Consider the following 22,089-nt stretch of genomic DNA (forward strand, 5'->3'; position numbering starts at 1 on the left):
GCTTGCATGGCAGGCTTGCTAGAGTCACAGGATGAGTGAAAGCATGGGGAAAAGAAAGAGATCCTGTCTTCACACTCACACCCATGCATATTTAAAGCCCGGGCTCAGGACCTCGTGTTGTGTTGTGCTCCGCCGAGCGAGCCGGAACAATGGCTTTGTTCACCGGCAAGCATGCAGAGTCTCATATGCTTTTTGATCTGTGGTGAGCTGCAGCCTACCAGGCTCCAGCTTGGCTCACACCCCCTCCCCGTACACAAAGATACAGAGACAGTAGCGAGTGACTAAGTGCCATGACAAAGGCTTCAGTTGTTTTTTTTGTCCCTGCTTCAAGTTTTCTGTCCGTGAAGGTCGACAGGACCCTGACCACCGTGGTACAAAGAGCAGGCTGATATTTCACCAGGCAGGCGCAGAGTATCCTCTCCTGACACGTCTTTAACCCGTCTTGTTTTGTGTGTTCAGATTGAGCCCTACCTTCCCTACGAGTTTACCTGCGAGGGGATGCTGCAGAGAGTCAACGCCTTCATTGAGAACCAGGTACTGCATGAACACGCATCAGGGCTTCATAAGTTTAATGTAGCTGGATCTTCAGGGGCCATAAAGATTACAAAGACAATAATGTCAGGGTTTCAACCCTCCATTTTTGTCTCGTTGCACTTTAAGTGAAGGTTTGATTTGAGTGTGTTTATGGTGTTGTAGAAGGGCAACTGAAACAATCAGGGAATTCCACATCACAGCATTTGTACCCAAGATGTCAAACAGGACAAAGGCAATATATTGAAATAGAAAGACTTTATTGATCCCACACTGGGGAAATTCAGTTAGCGCAGCAGAAAAAAGGTCCAAACAACAACTAGGTGTGTGTACAGTTTATTATCCAGAGTGGCAACAGGATTTTTAGGAATGTTTATTACACATGTCACATTTGAATAATAGAGATTCAAATTAAACAGCTCTGAAAGGTGTGAATTTGTCAACTTGTCTCATAGTATAATTGATTGGTTGAGTGAGTGTTACAATGAGGGTGCGGGTGAGAAAATGAAGGAAGCGTGGGTGTCTAATTGTGGCAGAGTATGAGTGGGTGTGTCTGCATGTAAGAGGAGCAAGTGTGTGGGGGAAAGAGTGTGGATGAGAGTAAGTCAGTGAGAGAGTATAAGAGATACAGTGTGAAAGAGACAGCGTGAGAGGGAGTGAATGAGTAAGAGTGAGTGGTTGAAAGGGGGTGTGAGAGAGTGAGTATAAGAGAGTGTGCGTGAGCGAGAGAGTGGTAAGATAGAGTGTGAGCGGGCGTGCAAGTGGTTGTGTGCATGAATGAGTGTGAAAGAGTAAGTGTAAACACTGGATGTCTGAGTGTGGTAGAGAGTGAGTGAGAGAATGTGACAGAGAGCGAGTGACTGTGGTTGAGTGTGAGTGAGGATGAGGATGTGACTCTCAGGGAGTGAGAGTGTGTGTGGGAGAGTGAGTGTCAAAGAGATTGAGAGGGTGTAAGATAGTGAGTGTGAAAGTGTATGTGAGTGAGGGGGTGTGTGAGTGTGGGAGAGAGTGAGAGGGTGTAATAGAGTGAATGAGTAGGAGTGAGTGTGGTTGAGTTAGCAAGAAGGTGTCTGTGGGAGAGAGTGAGTGAGATTGAGTGTGAGTGAGTGAATGTGAAAGAGAGAGTGAGTGAGTAAGGGAGAGAGTGTGGGTGTGTCAGAGTGATGTTACTGGAGAACAAGAGCTCGTACAAACGCTATTTGTCCATAGTTCTGTTTTACCAACCAAATCAATGAAATACATTTTATAGTGCCTCACAGAATTGACTGGGGCAGCTTTTCATTTGGCAGGAAGCACATTGATAGAGTGACTTTAACTGTTTTAGTCACTGAATTTGCAGTTAGTGCGTGCAGCCAAAGAACAAAAGACCCCCTCGCTCACTCACTGTCTCACTTACGCACACTGACTCTCACCCACACTCATACACTGTCATGCTCACTCACCCACACTCTTACACACACTCGCAAGTGTGTGTGAGAGAGAACGAGCAAATGAGAAAGACAGCAAGTGAGTGAGCGAGAGTGAGTGAATGGGAATGAGAGAGAGAGTGTGTGTGTGTGTGTGTGTTAGAGTGTGGGTGAGTGAGCGAGACAGTGAGTGAGTGAAGGTGAGAGTCAGTGTGTGTGTGAGAGTGAGTGAGCGAGAGGGTCTTTTGTTCTTTGGCTGCACGCACTAACTGAAAATTCAGTGACGAAAACAGTTAAAGTCACTCTATCAATGTGCTTCCTGCCAAATGAAAAGCTGCTTCAGTCAATTCTGTGAGGCACCATAAAATGTATTTCATTGATTTTGTTCTTAAAACAGAACTATGGACAAATAGCGTTTGTAAGAGCTTTTTGTTCTTCAGTAACATCACTCTGACACACCCACACTCTCTCCCTTACTCACTCACTCTCCCTTTCATTCTCTCTCACACTCAATCTCACTCACTCTCTCCCACATACACCCTCTTGCTATCTCAACCACACTCTCTTACTCATTCACTCTATTACACCCTCTCACTCTCTCCCACACCCACATACCCCCTCACTCACACTCTCACACATACACTTTCAAGATCTTACACCCTCTCAATCTCTTTGACACTCACTCTCCCACACACTCTCACTCCCTTAGAGTCACATCCTCATACTCACTCACACTCAACCACAGTCACTCGCTCTCTGTCACATTCACTCTCTCTCCCACAGACACTCTCTTTCACTGTTACTCAATCTTTCACAGGAGAGTGTCAAAGACATTGAGGGAGAGGGTGAGTGAGTGAGTGTGAAAGAGTGTGAATAAGTGAATTTGAAAGAAGGGAGTGAGTGGGTGTGTGAATGTGAAACAGTGAGTGACAGAGTAGGAGAGCATGTGTGAGTGAGGGGGTTTGAGAGTGAATGTGAAAGAGAGTGAGTGAGTAAGGGAGAGAATGTGTGGGTGTGTGAGTGTCAGAGAGTGAGGGAGGGTGTCTGTGGGACTGAGTCAGTGACAGTGTGCAAGTGTGATAAAGGTTGTGTGTGGGAGACAGTGAGTGAATGTGACAGAGCAAATGACTGGTTGAGTGTGAGTGAGGATGAGGATGTGACACTCAGGGAGTGAGAGTTTGTGTGGGAGAGTGAGTGTCAAAGAGATTGAGAGGGTGTAAGATAGTGAGAGTGAAAGTGTATGTGTGAGTGCTTGTGAGTGAGGGGGTGTGTGAGTGTGGGAGAGTGAGAGGGTGTAATGAAGTGAATGAGTAAGAGTGAGTGTGAGAGAGTGTGGGTGAGTTAGCAAGAGGGTGTATGTGGGAGAGAGTGAGTGAGATTGTGAGAGTGAGTGAATGTGAAAGAGAGTGAGTGAGTAAGGGAGAGAGTGTGGGTGTGTCAGAGTGATGTTACTGGAGAACAAAAAGCTCATACAAACACTCATTTGTCCATAGTTCTGTTTTAAGAACCAAATCAATGAAATACATTTTATAGTGCCTCACAGAATTGACTGAAGCAGCTTTTCATTTGGCAGGAAGCACATTGATAGAGTGACTTTAACTGTTTTAGTCACTGAATTTGCAGTTAGTGCGTGCAGCCAAAGAACAAAAGACCCCCTCGCTCACTCACTGTCTCACTCCCACACTGTCATGCTCACTCACCCACACTCGCAAGTGTGTGAGAGAGAACAAGCAAGTGAGAAAGACATCAAGTGAGTGAGCAAGAGTGTGTATGAGTGAACGTGAGAGTCAGTGTGTGTGTGTGAGAGTGAGTGAGCGAGAGGGTCTTTTGTTCTTTGGCTGCACGCACTAACTGAAAATTCAGTGACGAAAACAGTTAAAGTCACTCTATCAATGTGCTTCCTGCCAAATGAAAAGCTGCCCCAGTCAATTCTGTGAGGCACTATAAAATGTATTTCATTTCATCACATAAAACAGAACTATGGACAAATAGTGTTTGTATGAGCTTTTGTTCTTCAGTAACATCACTGACACACCCACACTCTCTCCCTTACTCACTCACTCTCTCTTTCACATTCACTCACTCTCACACTCAATCTCACTCACTCTCTCCCACATACACCCTCTTGCTAACTCACCCACACTCTCACACTCACTCTTACTCATTCACTTCATTACACCCTCTTACTCTCCCACACTCACACACCCCCTTACTCACACACACTCTCACACATACACTTTCACACTCACTATCTTACACCCTCTCAATCTCTTTGACACTCACTCTCCCACACACACTCTCACTCCCTTAGAGTCACATCCTCATCCTCACTCACACTCAACCAGTCATTCGCTCTGTCACATTCGCTCACTGTCTCCCACACACACCCTTTATCACACTTGCACACTGTCACTGACTCAGTCCCACAGACACCCTCTCACACTCTGACACTCACACACCCACACATTCTCTCCCTTACTCACTCACTGTTTCACATTCACTCACTCTCACTCAGTCAGTCAGTCACCCACACTCTTAAACAAGCTCTCTCTTTCATTCTGACTCACTCTCTCTCACTGGCTCTCTTTCATTCACTCTCAAACCCCCTCACTCACACATGCTCTCCTACTCTGTCATTCACTGTTTCACATTCACACACCCACTCACCCCCTTACTCACTCACTCCTTTCAAATTCACTTATTCACACTCTTTCACACTCACTCACAATCTCTTTGTGACTCTCTTCTGTGAAAGATTGAGTAACAGTGAAAGAGAGTGTGTGTAAGAGAGTGTGGGTGACTGAATGAGTAAGTGTGGGAGAGAGTGAGAGGGTGTAATAGAGTGAATGAGTAGGAGTGAGTGTGAGAGAGTGTGGTTGAGTTAGCAAGAGGGTGTATGTGGGAGAGAGTGAGTGAGATTGAGTGAGACAGTGAAAGTGAAAGAGAGAGTGAGTGAGTGAGTGAGTGAGTGAGTGAGTGAGTAAGGGAGAGAGTGTGGATGTGAGAGTGATGATACCGAAGAACAAAAGCTCGTACAAACACTCATTTGTTCGTAGTTCTGTTTTACCAACAAAAAAAATGAAATACATTTTATGGTGCCTCACAGAATTGACTGTAGCAGCTTTTCATTTGGCAGGAAGCACATTGGTAGAGTGACTTTAACTGTTTTAGTCACTGAATTTTCAGTTAGTGCGTGCAGCCAAAGAACAAGAGACCCCCTCGCTCACTCACTGTCTCACTTACGCACACTGACTCTCACCCACACTCCCACACTGTCATGCTCACTCACCCACACTCTTACACACACTCGCAAGTGTGTGAGAGAGAACGAGCAAGTGAAAAGACATCAAGTGAGTGAGCAAGAATGTGAGTGAGGGAATGGGAATGAGAGAGTGTGTGTGTGTGTGTGTGTGTAAGAGTGTGGGTGAGTGAGCGAGACAGTGTATGAGTGTGGGTGGGAGTCAGTGTGTCTAAGTGAGACAGTGAGTGAGCGAGGGGGTCTCTTGTTCTTTGGCTGCACGCACTAACTGAAAATTCAGTGACGAAAACAGTTAAAGTCACTCTATCAATGTGCTTCCTGCCAAATGAAAAGCTGCTTCAGTCAATTCTGTGAGGCACCATAAAATGTATTTCATTTTTTTTGTTGGTAAAACAGAACTATGGACAAATAGTGTTTGTATGAGCTTTTGTTCTTCAGTAACATCACTCTGACACACCCACACTCTCTCCCTTACTCACTCACTCTCTCTTTTACATTCACTCACTCTCACACTCAATCTCACTCACTCTCTCCCACATACACCCTCTTGCTAACTCAACCACACTCTCTCACACTCACTCTTACTCATTCACTCCATTACACCCTCTCACTTTCTCCCACACCCACACACCCCCTCACTCACACACACTTTCACACTCACCATCTTACACCCTCTCAATCTCTTTGACACTCACTCTCCCACACACACTCTCACTCCCTGAGTGTCACATCCTCACTCACACTCAACCACAGTCACTCGCTCTCTGTCACATTCACTCTGTCTCCCACACACACCCTTTATCACACTTGCACACTGTCACTGACTCAGTCCCACAGACACCCTCTCTCACTCTCTGACACTCACACACCCACACATTCTCTCCCTTACTCACTCACTCTGTTTCACTTTAACTCACTCTCACTCACTCAGTCACCCACACTCTGAAACAAACTCTCTTTCATTCTGACTCACTCTCTCTCAGTCACTCTCTCTTTCACGTTCACTCTCAAACCCCCTCACTCACACATGCTCTCCTACTCTGTCACTCACTGTTTCACATTCACACACCCACTCAATCACTCCTCTTTCAAATTCACTTATTCACACTCTTTCACACTCACTCACCCTCTCTCTCAATCTCTTTGACACTCTCCTGTGAAAGATCGAGTAACCGTGAAAGAGTGTGTGTAAGAGAGTGTGGTTGAGTTAGCAAGAGGGTGTATGTGAAAGAGAGTGAGTGAGTAAGGGAGAGAGTGTGGGTGTGTCAGAGTGATGTTACTGGAGAACAAAAGCTCGTACAAACACTCATTTGTCCATAGTTCTGTTTTATGAACCAAATCAATGAAATACATTTTATGGTGCCTCACAGAATTGACTGTAGCAGCTTTTCATTTAGCAGGAAGCACATTGATAGAGTGACTAACTGTTTTAGTCACTGAATTTTCAGTTAGTGCGTGCAGCCAAAGAACAAAAGACCCCCTCGCTCACTCACTGTCTCACTTAGACACACTGACTCCCACCCACACTCATACACTGTCATGCTCACTCACCCACACTCTTACACACACTCGCAAGTGTGTGTGAGAGAGAACAAGCAAGTGAGAAAGACAGCAAGTGAGTGAGCAAGAGTGTGGGCGAGTGAGCGAGACAGTGTATGAGTGAACGTGAGAGTCAGTGTGTGTGTGTGTGTGTGTGTGTGTGTGAGAGTGAGTGAGCGAGAGGGTCTTTTGTTCTTTGGCTGCACGCACTAACTGAAAATTCAGTGACGAAAACGGAGTCACTATCAATGTGCTTCCTGCTAAATGAAAAGCTGCTACAGTCAATTCTGTGAGGCACTTCAAAATGTATTTCATTGATTTGGTTCTTAAAACAGAACTATGGACAAATAGCGTTTGTATGAGCTTTTTGTTCTTCAGTAACATCACTCTGACACACCCACACTCTCTCCCTTACTCACTCACTCTTTCACATTCACTCACTCTCACACTCAATCTCACTCACTCTCTCCCACATACACCCTCTTGCTAAGTCAACCACACTCTCTCACACTCACTCTTACTCATTCCCTTCATTACACCGTCTCACTCTCTCCCACACCCACACACCCCCTCACTCACACACACTTTCACACTCACCATCTTACACCCTCTCAATCTCTTTGACACTCACTCTCCCACACACACTCTCACTCCCTTATAGTCACATTTTCATACTCACTCACACTCAACCACGGTCACTCGCTCTCTGTCACATTCACTCACTCTCTCCCACACACACTCTCTTTCACTGTTACTCAATCTTTCACAGGAGAGTGTCAAAGAGATTGAGGGAGAGGGTGAGTGAGTGAGTAAGGGATTGAGTGGGTGTGTGAATGTGAAACAGTGAGTGACAGAGTAGGAGAGCATGTGTGAGTGAGGGGGTTTGAGAGTGAATGTGAAAGAGAGAGTGACTGAGAGAGTGAGTCAGAATGAAAGAGAGAGTTTGTTTAAGAGTGTGGGTGACTGACTGACTGAGTCAGAGTGAGTTAAAGTGAAACAGAGTGAGTGAGTAAGGGAGAGAATGTGTGGGTGTGTGAGTGTCAGAGAGTGAGGGAGGGTGTCTGTGGGACTGAGTCAGTGACAGTGTGCAAGTGTGATAAAGGGTGTGTGTGGGAGACAGTGAGTGAATGTGACGGAGCGAATGACTGGTTGAGTGTGAGTGAGGATGAGGATGTGACACTCAGGGAGTGAGAGTGTGTGTGGGAGAGTGAGTGTCAAAGAGATTGAGAGGGTGTAAGATAGTGAGTGTGAAAGTGTGTGTGAGAGTGTGTGTGAGTGAGGGGGTGTGTGGGTGTGGGAGAGAGTGAGAGTGTGTAATGGAGTGAATGAGTATGAGTGAGTGTGAGAGAGTGTGGGTGGGTTAGCAAGAGGATGTATGTGGGAGAGAGTGAGTGAGATTGAGTGTGAGAGTGAGTGAATGTGAAAGAGAGAGTGAGTGAGTAAGGGAGAGAGTGTGGGTGTGTCAGAGTGATGTTACTGAAGAACAAAAAGCTCGTACAAACACTCATTTGTCCATAGTTCTGTTTTAAGAACCAAATCAATGAAATACATTTTATGGTGCCTCACAGAATTGACTGAAGCAGCTTTTCATTTGGCAGGAAGCACATTGATAGAGTGACTTTAACTGTTTTAGTCACTGAATTTGCAGTTAGTGCGTGCAGCCAAAGAACAAAAGACCCCCTCGCTCACTCACTCTCACACACACACTGACTCTCACGTTCACTCATACACTGTCTCGCTCACTCGCCCACACTCTTGCTCACTCACTTGCTGTCTTTCTCACTTGCTTGTTCTCTCTCACACACACGCACTTGCGAGTGTGTGTAAGAGTGTGGGTGAGTGAGCATGACAGTGTGGGAGTGTGGGTGGGAGTCAGTGTGCGTAAGTGAGACAGTGAGTGAGCGAGGGGGTCTTTTGTTCTTTGGCTGCACGCACTAACTGCAAATTCAGTGACTAAAACAGTTAAAGTCACTCTATCAATGTGCTTCCTGCCAAATGAAAAGCTGCTTCAGTCAAGTCTGTGAGGCACCATAAAATGTATTTCATTGATTTGGTTCGTAAAACAGAACTATGGACAAATGAGTGTTTGTACGAGCTTTTTGTTCTTCAGTAACATCACTCTGACACACCCACACTCTCTCCCTTACTCACTCACTCTCTTTCACATTCACTCACTCTCACACTCAATCTCACTCACTCTCTCCCACATACACCCTCTTGCTAACTCACCCACACTCTCACACTCACTCTTACTCATTCACTTCATTACACCCTCTTACTCTCCCACACTCACACACCCCCTTACTCACACACACTCTCACACATACACTTTCACACTCACCATCTTACACCCTCTCAATCTCTTTGACACTCACTCTCCCACACACACTCTCACTCCCTTAGAGTCACATCCTCATCCTCACTCACACTCAACCAGTCATTCGCTCTGTCACATTCGCTCACTGTCTCCCACACACACCCTTTATCACACTTGCACACTGTCACTGACTCAGTCCCAGACACCCTCTCACACTCTGACACTCACACACCCACACATTCTCTCCCTTACTCACTCACTGTTTCACATTCACTCACTCTCACTCAGTCAGTCAGTCAGTCACCCACACTCTTAAACAAGCACTCTCTTTCATTCTGACTCACTCTCTCTCACTCGCTCTCTTTCATTCACTCTCAAACCCCCTCACTCACACATGCTCTCCTACTCTGTCATTCACTGTTTCACATTCACACACCCACTCACCCCCTTACTCACTCACTCCTCTTTCAAATTCACTTTTTCACACTCTTTCACACTTAATCACCCTCTCTCTCAATCTCTCTCTCAATCTCTTTGACACTCCTGTGAAAGACTGAGTAACAGTAAAAGAGAGTGTGTGTAAGAGAGTGTGGGTGACTGAATGAGTAAGTGTGGGAGAGAGTGAGAGGGTGTAATAGAGTGAATGAGTAGGAGTGAGTGTGAGAGAGTGTGGTTGAGTTAGCAAGAGGGTGTATGTGGGAGAGAGTGAGTGAGATTGAATGAGACAGTGAAAGTGAAAGAGAGAGTGAGTGAGTGAGTAAGGGAGAGAGTGTGGGTGTGAGACTGATGATACCGAAGAACAAAAGCTCGTACAAACACTCATTTGTCCATAGTTCTGTTTTACGAACCAAATCAATGAAATACATTTTATGGTGCCTCACAGAATTGACTGTAGCAGCTTTTCATTTGGCAGGAAGCACATTGATAGAGTGACTTTAACTGTTTTAGTCACTGAATTTGCAGTTAGTGCGTGCAGCCAAAGAACAAAAGACCCCCTCGCTCACTCACTGTCTCACTTACGCACACTGACTCTCACCCACACTCCCACACTGTCATGCTCACTCACCCACACTCTCACACACACTCGCAAGTGTGTGTGAGAGAGAACAAGCAAGTGAAAAGACAGCAAGTGAGTGAGCAAGAGTGTGAGTGAGGGAATGGGAATGAGAGAGTGTGTGTGTGTGTGTGTGTGTGTGTGTAAGAGTGTGGGTGAGTGAGCGAGACAGTGTGGGAGTGTGGGTGGGAGTCAGTGTGTGTAAGTGAGACAGTGAGTGAGCGAGGGGGTCTTTTGTTCTTTGGCTGCACGCACTAATTGAAAATTCAGTGACGAAAACAGTTAAAGTCACTCTATCAATGTGCTTCCTGCCAAATGAAAAGCAGCTACAGTCAATTCTGTGAGGCACTATAAAATGTATTTCATTGATTTTGTTCGTAAAACAGAACTTGGAACAAATTAGTGTTGGTTTGAGCTTTTGTTCTTCAGTAACGTGACAGTTTGAAAGCTCTTCTGTGCAGCTGTGTGACATCCCGTTGTGTCGTCAGGACTTCTGCCATGGTCAGGTGATGTGGCCTCCCCTCAGCGCTCTGCAGGTCAAGCTGGCCGAGCCCGGACGCTCCTGCAAACAGGTGTGTCAGGAGGAGCAGCTCATCTGCGAACCCTCATTCTTTCAGCACCTCAACAAGGACAAGGACCTGGCCAGGTGAGAGACACACACATTAGTACATGTATACACACTGAGACACGAACAGGGAGAAGCTTTCTCCCAGTTCTAGTTGTTTTAAAAGTGTCCATTAGGGGGCAGCACACCATCAGTCTGAAGCCATATGTTGTGAATTTCGATGAAGTGCAGTCAACTGCAGTTTCACCTCATTACCAGTTGAGGGTGCAGTTCACTCACTCATGACAGATCCAGAAAAACATGCCTGTCGTTCAGGGTTCCTGTCTCTCCCTCTCACTCAGATTCAGACATTTCTGTACAAACAATAAAGCCATTAAGCACTGTCGCTGAAGGTGTTCTCTCTGTCAGGTTTGGTGTGGACTGTCAGACGGTGGAGTCTAGCGCCGACACGGTGGTCCCGGCCTACAGCGAGACCCGCCGCCACTGCATCTTCCAGTCTGACCTGCTGCTGTTCAGCTGCGCGGGCGCCCACCAGTCGCTGCAGCGCGTCTGCCCCTGCCGCGACTACATGAAGGGCCAGGTGGCGCTGTGCAAAGATTGCCTATAGCACCAACACACGGGCTGATGGGCGGGGGGGTGGGGGGCGGTTTTGGGCGTGGCCGGATGGGGTTTTAATGACGTTGGAGCAGCTTAACGAGCAAGTGCTGTCAGTCAAGCACGCACCTGACTCTGTTGTGGGAAGCAGTCTGGACAGAAAAACATTCACCTGACTGCGTCCGGTCATCATATTTATTGTTTCCTCCAGCTGCTGGACCTGAAAGCGGTCCTGCAGCCAACCTGAGCATCCGTCACCCCTCCGATTCACCAGCGGTGGCGCCAGGAGTCATGGAAGCCGTGTACAATTACTTGAATCAACAAAAGGAGTCGACTTCGACTTGCAGCAAAGGAGCTGTGTGCTGCCGCCTTGGTCGAGTGCACACTTCAGTGACTTCCTGCCTGTTTGACTTCAGGCTCAGGGCAGCAAGGGACCAAGGAGGCCGAAACGCCCCCCTTCCTGACCGCCACCCCGCCCCGCCCCGCCCTCCACTCCACTTCTCCCCCTCCATCCACCTCTGGTCTAATCTGAAACTGTTTATTCTTTAGGTAGGTTTGCACTGGACTGGCATGCCCAAAGGCCAACACAGACACACACACACACACACACACACACACACACACACACACACACACACACACACACACACACACACACACACACACACACACACACACACACACACACACACAGAGACACACACAGACACAGAGACACACACAGACACAGACACACACAGACACAGAGACACACACACACACAGACAGACACACACACACACACAGACGTTATCGGCCTAACCAGAGAGGCTTCAGAAGAACCCAGTTTTACACTGTAACCAACTCGTTCCTCTCCATCCGTGACGAGAGCGGACATGTAACGTAGATATCCTGATTTTAATTCTGGAAGTTCCATCTTTTCCTGACACACTTAAAGCGGTCTTCGTCCCCCCCTTTAAAGACAGGAACGTTCACATTTAAGCTGCACACTTGTTTTAAGTGACGTTTTATTTAAAGCTAGAAAGAGGATTGTGTGTTTCTATACGAGGCCAGTAGAGACGGAACTGTTTTTGTTCAGCCGTTTTCAGCACGCCATCCGGTACTACGCACACACTGAGGTGAGGATCAGGGAGGGCGTGATGGCCGCTCTCTGTAGCTAAAGCTGTTGTGTACAGAGTCAGTGTCATCGTGTCGTAGCTGATAGGCCGTCAGTAGCTGTGATAACACCAAGATGCACCGCAGCCCAGGCTAGGAAGCCATAACAGCAACGCGTTTTTCCAAAGCCGGCAGAGACGTCCACCATTAAAAAAAGACAAACACAAATCCACACTCATCTCGCCTGCCAGACAACGGCTGTAAATCCTTTCAAGCGAACCTGTAAGCAACAAAAACATGCCAACGAAGCGTTTCCTGTAACGCGACAAACCTCGCATCTCCTTTTCTTTTCTTTGGATAATCGTTCAGATTTTAATTTGCCTGCAGATTTGTGATGAAAAACTAAAAGATTAAGAGAAAAATTCGTAGTTCTTGCGATGAATGGAAAAAAAATGCACTACGTTAATCTATTTGCAGAGGTTTAACAAGATATTAGTAACACTGTACATTGTTCATATGGGGTTTAAATTTTCTTTATTTATTTTGTATACAGATCTTTATCTCTGTGTTTTGCTGGGAATCTTTGTTTTTTTATTTATAGGAGGGGTGTCTTTTTTTCCCTTTTTATAGATTTTTATTTATGGAGAGTAATTAAAAAAAACAAACAAATAATTAAAAAAAAAACATGCTTATCTTCAAGTGTATGAGCGAGGGGGGGGTCTTTGTCTGCTTCTGTTCAGCTTCCAGCAGTGATGAGAGAGCGAAGACATATCGAATTGGGGGGGGGCTGTAATTGTCCCTCCGTTCTGAGCACCAATTGGAACATCAATTCGATTCTGTTGAGGAATTCTCATCATGCAAAGAACAATTTAATCAACCTTACATTTTTACAGAAAATACTTCAACAATTAAAACATGAGTTCATATATTATTCCTCAAAAAGCTAAAAACCTGCATGAGGACTGGTTGCAAACTGAAATCTTTAGCTCTGAATCGTGCTCGTCCCTGCTTTTAGCTGCTCCTCTCATCGCTGTCTGCTGGAGACGGACAGCGGTGGACAAACGGGCCTCGTCCCTCTGTGAAAGCCAGCAGGAGCCTCTTACACTTTGTGCTTTGATTTCCAATCTCGGTTTTTCTGTTTGCACACGTGTAAATTCAGCCTGAATGGCAGCGTTCAGCTACAGTGCACCACCTGTACTTTCTCACTGTGTCAGCTCAGACTGTTTTTATGTTTTTGTTGTTTTTTTTTTTTTTTTTAAAAACAGGTCCGTGATCTGCTGCCAAGTTAGTGTTTCAAAGAACATGATGTGCCTTTTCATGGTGAAGTTTGGCTCTGCTTCTGTTTGATGATCAGCCTGACAGTCTGCTGAGCCAGAGGTCAGGTCAGGGTGTCAGCCAATTCAGCATGTGCGCTCACATGGTGCAGCTGTCAGTCCCAAATTTAACTCCACAGGTCAGATCAAGGAACCAATTGTTTGTCTTTCCTTAATCACTCTGATTGTTCATTTCAAATCATTTTGTTCTGTAATCGAATTTTGATTTAAAGCAGTTCAAATCAGTTCATTTCAATCGATCCAAACCTTATGATTTTCTTCCATTCGGTTGAGTCGCTCAGGTCTTGAGAAGAACTCCGATCGGCGGTTCTTGTACTGAAAGAAAGGATAATGCCAGTGTTAAACACCAAAAGCCTGTCAGTGGATTTATATGTTCTGTAGTCATTAAATGACCCACTTCCAGCAGTAATTTAATTTCAGAAACATCCATGTGTCCTTTCTTCCTGTTAATACATTAGGATGACTAGTTTGTCTAGATTACTAGAAGCTCTGTATAAACTGGTGTCGTAGCACATGTACTTACTTCACGTGGCTTTTCTCCTTTTATTGCCTTAAACTGATTGCTGTGAGTCAATCTGTTTTCTTGCTGCACTGAGGGTTCAGACTCTCCGTCGGCTTTAGGAGTGCTACAGCGGGAAAGAAGCAACAGTGGTGTTATCCTTTCATTTAAAAGAATGAGGTTCACGATATCCTACAGTCTGTCAGCAAGTCCCATGTGCAGAGCAAAACCATTAACATTTTCTGGCTGGTCCTCACGAGCCCATTGGTCCGACCGAAGACAGAAATCTTTAAAAAGAAGCAGTCTGGCGTGAAAAAGGCTCAGTGGTTTGCTGAAGCAGCTGGGCACTGCAGTTTAACAAATCAATGAGAGGGAAATCAGGCATCTGTTGGGGACTATTTTCAGCTGCGGATGAACAAATATGGCAGATTCTATCAGGTTTTATCACATTCACCTTCTCAGTAATTCTATTCATAGTTTTACTCTTTTCATGAGATTTTGGGCAGCAAGACAAACAGAACATCATCACCTTTCCTTGTATGTGACAGAGTGCTAGAAATCTAAAGCAACAGTGAACCTTGGCTCAAATCATTCTTCAGTTAACGGCGAGAAACATTTTGACCTCCATCGACGCATCTTAACAGAGAGAAGGGTTTCTGAAGGCAGCTCGGTTCCTTCTGCGAGCAGATGTCCGCTCAAACCTGTTCTGTTGCAGTAAAGGCCTTATTTCCTTTGAGTTCGTCGGGCTTGTTCAAAGCATGCTGTCAACTGTTTGCTTTCAGGAGAAATCAGCTCCGTCTGCTCCTGGAAACTGGAGCGGCGAGCCATCTGCAAAGTGTTGTGCTTAACATGTTTTCTTCACCATATCTGTCTTTGTTAACCTCAGCATCGAATGTCTCCACTGTACAAACAAACGTGCTACTTACAGTCACAAACATGTATCAATCTTTGTTTCTCAATCTCAACCTTGTTTCGAGCCGTCAGTCAGCGTCCAGTAGCTGAAACACCGGAGCGGTGGCGACAACAGAATAACGCAGTGACGACATTTTTTGTTTTTCACAGTCCTTGACGAGTAAGAGGGATATAACTTTATTTTTAAATAAACCTTTTTTCTGTGACAAAAGGCTCTGACTCTGGTTTCATATTTGTTTTACATCACAGCAATACAGATTCAGTATTTACACGAGCAGAGAAGAACAGCCGGCAGCAGGAGTCCACGTGTGTGTGTGTGTACAAAACATATTTCTGTTTCAGCAGCTCATACAGACATGGAGATACACTTGCGCCTCAGTGTTCAGCAGGCAGCGGGACGTATGAGAACAGATTTATGTGCTTGCAAAGACTCTTTCATGCACATAAATTAGATTTTGCAGAGAAACGATCACACAGAATTCAACTTCATTTGAGTAACATGTTCAGGGGTTTTAAAAGGGAACAGAACACAGGTTATGAGGATAAGAGAAAACAATCAGAAAAGTTTTTTAGGCTCAGCATCAGTTATTCTCTGCATGATAAATGATTAACACTCATAAGTCAGCAGAAAGCAAATACATCAGCAACTATGATCTGACATTGGTAAATCATTTTAACCAAACATTTCTTGGCTGAAGCTTCAGTTTTACTTCCAAATGTGAATGTTTGCGTTCTTCAATCATAAACATCTTATCACAAAGACATTTTTCAACATTATGACTTTTTTCCTAACAAAAATCAATAATGACAGTCAGTTTGTTAAAGCCCCACATGGCATTTTTTCCTCTACAAAACCTCATTTATGTGCTTCCAGAAAGCACTCTTCTGTTCTCAACCTGTCGCACGCACACGCGCACATTTCAGGCACAAAAATAACCCCATAAGCTGACGGGTCTCAAACTCAACACTTGTGTCTTCATACAGGCCCTTTAAATGCGTCTTCGCGCAAATCATCACAAACACGTGCGTGTGCGCTGTGCAAACGAGTCTCACATCACAGTGCACATTCAGTCACAGTCACTGCAGCACACACAGGCTTGAGGAAAACCTACAAACTCTGACAGACTGAACTCCTGAAGGCCGAAACGCCGCCTGACAATTACATTCACGTTCCACAGTCACCAAACACTGATCTGTAAGATTAAGGCTTTGGAGCTAAAAATCAGCAATAAAAATGTTTTCTCAAACTGATGACACACTCCAATCGCTGCCTGAGAGCAGTTCCGTGGTCACTGTGCTTCAGTAAACTCAGTTTTGTGCTTGGACACATATTCACATCTATATTTCAGCTTTATGAGCTGCAGCTCCCACCTGCAGCCAAACCGGAAGAAAGCACGACGCCAGAGCCGAGCAGATCGACGACCACCAAGCCTGACTGTAAACATTTGTTTTTTTTTAAAAAAAAAAGGAGAAATTCATCTGTGAATTATTACCATCCACCAGCTTTGTTACTGTTATTACTCCACAAGTCAACACACTTGATTCACCACAAAGATTAGGAATTGCCCTTCACGATCCCAAAACAAACAGCCGCGCCAGATAAGAGGACACATTGACTGTGGATGCAGTATAAAGAATGTGAATACTGACCTCTCTCTCTCTCTCTGTGTGTGTGTGTGTGTGTGTGTGTGTGTGTGTGTGTGTGTGTGTGTGTGTGTGTGTGTGTGTGTGTGCGCGCAACGAGCAGGCCAAAGCAACGTTCAACACCGCCATGGCTTGAAACACTGATGGACGGTGGACATCAGACCAGCAGGCCGTGCTGTTCGCTTCACTGCATTATGGGCTTTAAAATACTTCATAGAGTGAAATCATGTCGAGTCGAAATCACTGCTGATACACTGTTGCTCGCTGAAATTCAGGCCCTCTGTCAGCACTGAGCTTCAGTCACGGTGAGGCATCACGCGCTCGTCAAACAAATAGACCCACGTGCACTGACAGCTTCAGGTCATCAGGATGCAATTCAGAAACGTGTTTTACACGCTTGAACATTCAAGCATCACTGAAATGTTTGTCGTGAAAGAAAGCCAATGAACACAAACTGTCAAAGCTGTCAAAATGACAGAAAAAGGTTAGCTCGCGGCGTCAACTCCTGCGTGGAGTTACCTGAAGGGAAATGTTCCACCTTCAAAGTTGGCGCCGGATGCCGGCGGCCTCTGAGCCGCCCAGCGTGAGCTAATACAGATGAAACTGTATGAAAACACTCATTCACCTTCATGACATGTTGGGCTGAGAGCTGCACAATCTCCACACGGTCAAACCACCGTTCAGTCAGGCTAACATTCGCTCGTGCGCTCAGTTAAAGATGGCCAACACGTGGAAACGCCAGGTGAACGCCATAAACACAGGTGCGCTCAGGTACAAAAAGCAGCACAGACGCCAATCTCCTCCATCCTAATCTAACAGATTCCACCAACTAATGCTTGTCTCCACCTGCTGCTTTAACTACACAGAAACCGAAAGATAAACAAGCGGAGGCCAGGCCGCGCGGCGTCCAGCGTGCTGCGGCCTGCTCAGGCCTCACGGCGGACAAAGTCACAGGTACTCACCAAGAATCCCACTCGAGCTGAGGACAAAAGCCGCTGTCCCTCCAGCATCCACACACTCAAAAACCACAAAAACAAGTCTTCTGTCAGAGCACTGAAACCCTGCGTGACCGTCCCCACCGAGCTGCGCTGGCTGTCTGCAGCCCAGGTGAACCCAATCTCTTAATGAGCCTCACCTGTCAGCGAGTGACGTCACAAACGCTGCGACACCATTTCGTTCGGATTCTAACTTCTTGTCTAATTTTGAGGGGTTTTAAAATGAGGGTTTTTGGTCCCTCTGTCACATCGTGGCTCCAGCACTGAGTCGTATTTTGAATTTGATGTTTGATGAAAATCCATGACGGAAAAGTTTAATCTCTAATGACTCCGCTGCTGCCAGTGCGCCGGAACGGACCCTTTTCTTTGATTTCATGCATTGAAGTTATGCAAAAAGCTTTCTTAGACCTGTAAATGTCTCTACACTCTTTAAACAAAGCTGGATTTTATGTATCAGAGGCACGATCTCATATATTCACACATGTCGCAGGTACCGCTTCTGGTCAGTAGATGGCGCAATTTGTACATGTTGGAAACAAATGACAAGCACTACAGTGAGCCAGTTTGGGCCATTTTGGTTTCATTTTCAGTGGAGTGTGTGTGTGTGTGTGTGTGTGTGTGTGTGTGTGTGTGTGTGTGTGTGTGTGTGTGTGTGTGTGTGTGTGTGTGTGTGTGTGTGTGTGTGTGTGTGTGTGTGTGTGTGTGTGTGTGTGTGTGTGTGCCAAATGGGCCTTGTACTGACATCCTCTCATCATAAAAACACCATTAAATCACTGCTACGTCAGCTACACCGATCAGTTTGCACGGCAACATTTTGAAAGCACAGCTGAGCGAAGGCCTCTAGGAACCATGGGAAAGATAAACTGCTGTGTTTTGACAGGGGGATGAGGTGTAACTGAGGTATCGCACGTCAACGTGCTGGACAAAAATCTGCTGCTGCGTGGACTCTCGTGTCTCCCGCAGGCTGCAGTCCAAGATGTCTCGGTCCTGTTCGTTCACTTCTGTCCCTTCTGCGTTTCGTTTCCCTCTGTCTGTTTCACCTTCTGCTTTAAATGTGGAGGCATGAAAGGACAGACTCTCCGTTCACTGTTAAAAGACAGATAGTAATATAATATGTACACCAAATTTTCTAACACTTAAAAGGTGCCGTGAATTTCATCCGCCCCGCCGTCCTCACTGGCCTGGAAGTTCAAATCTCTGCGTGGGGGGACTGTACAGACACTGAGGCCTCCGCAGGCACCACGAGGACTCAGTGTGATTGTCTGTGCAGAGACTGCTGGGACTGTAATCTCCGTCCCTCTCCCGTCACTCAGCCCCTGTCCATCCCTCTCAAACCCTCCTCTTCTCCCTCTTTCCCGCTCCGTCACTCAAAACGCTCGTAGTTCCTGGTTTGACGGACCCGTGGGACCATGTCCAGCAACAGCCTGCGGCAGAAGAAGACGAGGCAAAAAGAGAGAGAGTTGAAACAAACGTGTGTCGTATTCAGACATTTTGGTTGTTGCCCAAGGCAGAACTTGACTTACTTGACTCCATAAGCGAGGATGATGAGACCTATGAGGACGCCTATTGTCCCGTCCAGGTACCACACCTTGGGTTCGTGCTTGAACACTTCAGCACTGATGAGGATGGAGAACCCCATGACTCCCCCCACCAGAGAGTTGAATCCTGGAAAGAGGACGCAACACAGTCTTGTTCTTTTCTTTTGAAAAACAGTCAGCTGATGAAGACTTTGTGGGCTCAGTGTTGGAATGCAGCCCTCGCCGTGCTCGGACACTTGCTAAGAGTCCAGTGGACGTGTGATTCTGACTGCTGTGGCCTCTGGCAGTGTACAAAGTGTCTCTCGGGATAGATTCTTGAAATGCCTCAAGTGTCTGTCATGTACTGAGAGGTCATCTCGTTAAACCAGAGTGCAGCTGACCGCAGATCTGTTTGAGTGATGGACTGCTGTGTTCGAGCACGTGCGTACCCACCGTCGGTGATGAGGGCTCGGCTCGTGAGCACTTTGCCGAGCATGAACTTGATCACGGCCAGGATGACGCACACCAAGCCGCTGACGATGGACACGCTAAACAGGAACCCGTCCTGAGAGACAGACAGCGGCACAGAGACGGAGAGTGGGCGTCAGTTTGCTTCTCTTTTATGATCTGCTCCATCGTTTGTGTGTGTTTTTTTTACCATTATATAAGAACCCCAGCTCTCACAGGGCTACACCTTTACTCACACAGTCATCCCGGCTAATTAAGCTGCACTCTTATTTTGAAAGAGCTTCTATTATTGTTGACAAGACCACAGTTGCGTCCACAGTGCAACCACAGCTCTCTGCTGTGCAGCTCCTTCAGACGTGGCCCTGGTCCAGCCCAACACACATCCAATCCATCCAAAAATGTTTCCTCCTAGCTTTTACTCGATTGCTTTTCCCAGCAATTATCTCGATCTTCTAACATGCTCCGCATCTCTCAGATGTTTTTTGGGGGAATTTTAATGACTTTCGTGTTGCTCCTATTGTGAATCTCACTGGAGAGAGCATCATATGATGTAAATGCACAAAGGACAGATGGAGGAGAGGCAGAGATGGCTGAGAGAAGAGAAAGGGAGCTGCAGAGCACTCAGCGCCTCTGCGGCAGCATTAATATTGCACTATGGCCTTGGAGCCATGAAAAGCTACTTTGGCGAGCTCACAGACTTCAAAGAGGCGATGGAGACAAAACCTCAGCATGCTGCATAAAACCTGAATCGGTGCTATGACTCAGCGCTGGAAATAAAATCTAAATAGATTCTATCCCTAAAATAATATTTAATTTCAACAAAACAGACATATTCAATGGGAGCTACTCCTTATTTGTCATGGGTTTAAATCATTTTATTTTATGGAATAGTCATGGTTTAAATCAGGCTTAAATTGCCAGTCAGAGTGTGGATATTAATGGTACACGATCAGATCCAGCGGTGGTCACGTGTGGTGTTCCACTGGGATCAACCCTGGGCCCCTTTCTTTCTTAATACATGTGCACTCCATGAAACCTGCAGCTGACCGTCAGCCTCTTTCACATTCTGATGCTTCAGGTATGTTTGTAACCTCATTAGGTGGCCTACTTCATCACAATACATCCAATAAGTCTATGATGCACAATTGTCCAGAGGCCTGGTGCCTTTTTTAACTCTTGCAAAGCATCAACAGGCCAGCGTGTCACAAGCTGACTTCCATTTGAGCCCTCAGTGAAGCAGAAGTGCTGCAGCCTTTGTGATTAGCATGATTTGTGGGTGATCAGGACCACCATGGACAGAAGTTATATTCATCTCTTGTTTGTTCAGTTTGGTTTACTTCTTTGTTCTCCTTTCCTTTTTTGGTAAACTACACATTTCCTGTCGTGGTGGCACTGGTGTACCTTTAATGTGACCAGCAAACCCTCTTGGGAGCTTTATTGAGAACATAACACAAACCGCAGTGACTTGGTTATTTTGGAAAACTCTACGTCCAGTAAGTTGACATGAGAGATGGCATGGGAAATCCCACTATGTGACCTTCTAATCAACATTCAAAGAGGCTGAGCTGGCCTGCTGGCCCATGGGAGAGGGAAACGCACACACACACACACACACACACACACACACACACACACACACACACACACGAATGGGAGGTAGAGGTCATGACAAACAGATTCTGCCCACAGTGCTTGACCTTTCCATTTGACAACCACAGATCCTGGTGCAGAATATTAAAATGGTTCTCACTCTTCCTCTGTTCTTTCGAGGGAATACGTCAGGGGGGGCATTTATAATAACTTGGAGAAGGAAAGACCAAACTGGAACCGACAGGGCAGATAGAAAGAACAATGGAAATCATTTCTTGATGCATTAAAATGGAAGAAAAGTAAAATTACAGCGGCACCGTTCAGTCTGAACGTTCGGGTCTGGTGGTGTAAATGCATTTCGGCACACAGCTGGAGGCAGAAAAGCCTGAATCTGACACATCTGTCTGCACAAAACCAAACCCACGAAGGAATAGTTTGACATTTAGGAAGAGACAGTTATTCTTTCAGGATCGGTCCTGTCTGTGTGGGAAATATGAAGCTGGAGCCTGCAGCCAGTGATTGGATTTCAGAGTCCAGAGGTCCAGAGCTCACTGCAGCCCTTCAAATTAATCAAAACTATAAAAAACAAAGAGTTGGGACATAAAACCAGTGTTGAAATGCTTGTATGAGGACTATAGCTTCGCTTTGGATGCTAACTGACATTAATTGGGCTCAGAGGTCCAGCGGAGCAGGAACAGTCAGGTGTCAAAAAGCAAACATCCTCTTCCTCATGCTTCCTCCTCTGTCTCTTCCTCTATCCTCCTCTGCCT

The 22,089-nt window shown here is 46.0% G+C and overlaps 2 protein-coding genes across 2 annotated transcripts in view; one reads left to right on the plus strand and one right to left on the minus strand.

Moving 5' to 3' along the window:
- Positions 1-15,313, plus strand: part of mgat5 (alpha-1,6-mannosylglycoprotein 6-beta-N-acetylglucosaminyltransferase) — a 93,497-nt gene extending 78,184 nt beyond the window's left edge. The window contains exons 15-17 of the mRNA XM_070958128.1: positions 460-534; positions 10,595-10,752; positions 11,080-15,313. Coding sequence (XP_070814229.1) covers positions 460-534; positions 10,595-10,752; positions 11,080-11,278 — 432 coding nt within the window. The 3' untranslated portion in view covers positions 11,279-15,313. The remainder of the gene's footprint in view (positions 1-459; positions 535-10,594; positions 10,753-11,079) is intronic.
- Positions 15,314-18,986: 3,673 nt separating this feature from the next.
- The window catches only part of LOC139328017 (transmembrane protein 163a-like), a 37,363-nt gene continuing 34,260 nt past the window's right edge, over positions 18,987-22,089 (minus strand). Inside the window, 3 exon segments of the mRNA XM_070958131.1 lie at positions 18,987-19,168; positions 19,268-19,409; positions 19,715-19,826. Coding sequence (XP_070814232.1) covers positions 19,108-19,168; positions 19,268-19,409; positions 19,715-19,826 — 315 coding nt within the window. The 3' untranslated portion in view covers positions 18,987-19,107.

Source organism: Chaetodon trifascialis, chromosome 24 (assembly GCF_039877785.1).
Source record: "Chaetodon trifascialis isolate fChaTrf1 chromosome 24, fChaTrf1.hap1, whole genome shotgun sequence".
NCBI lineage: Eukaryota > Metazoa > Chordata > Actinopteri > Chaetodontiformes > Chaetodontidae > Chaetodon > Chaetodon trifascialis.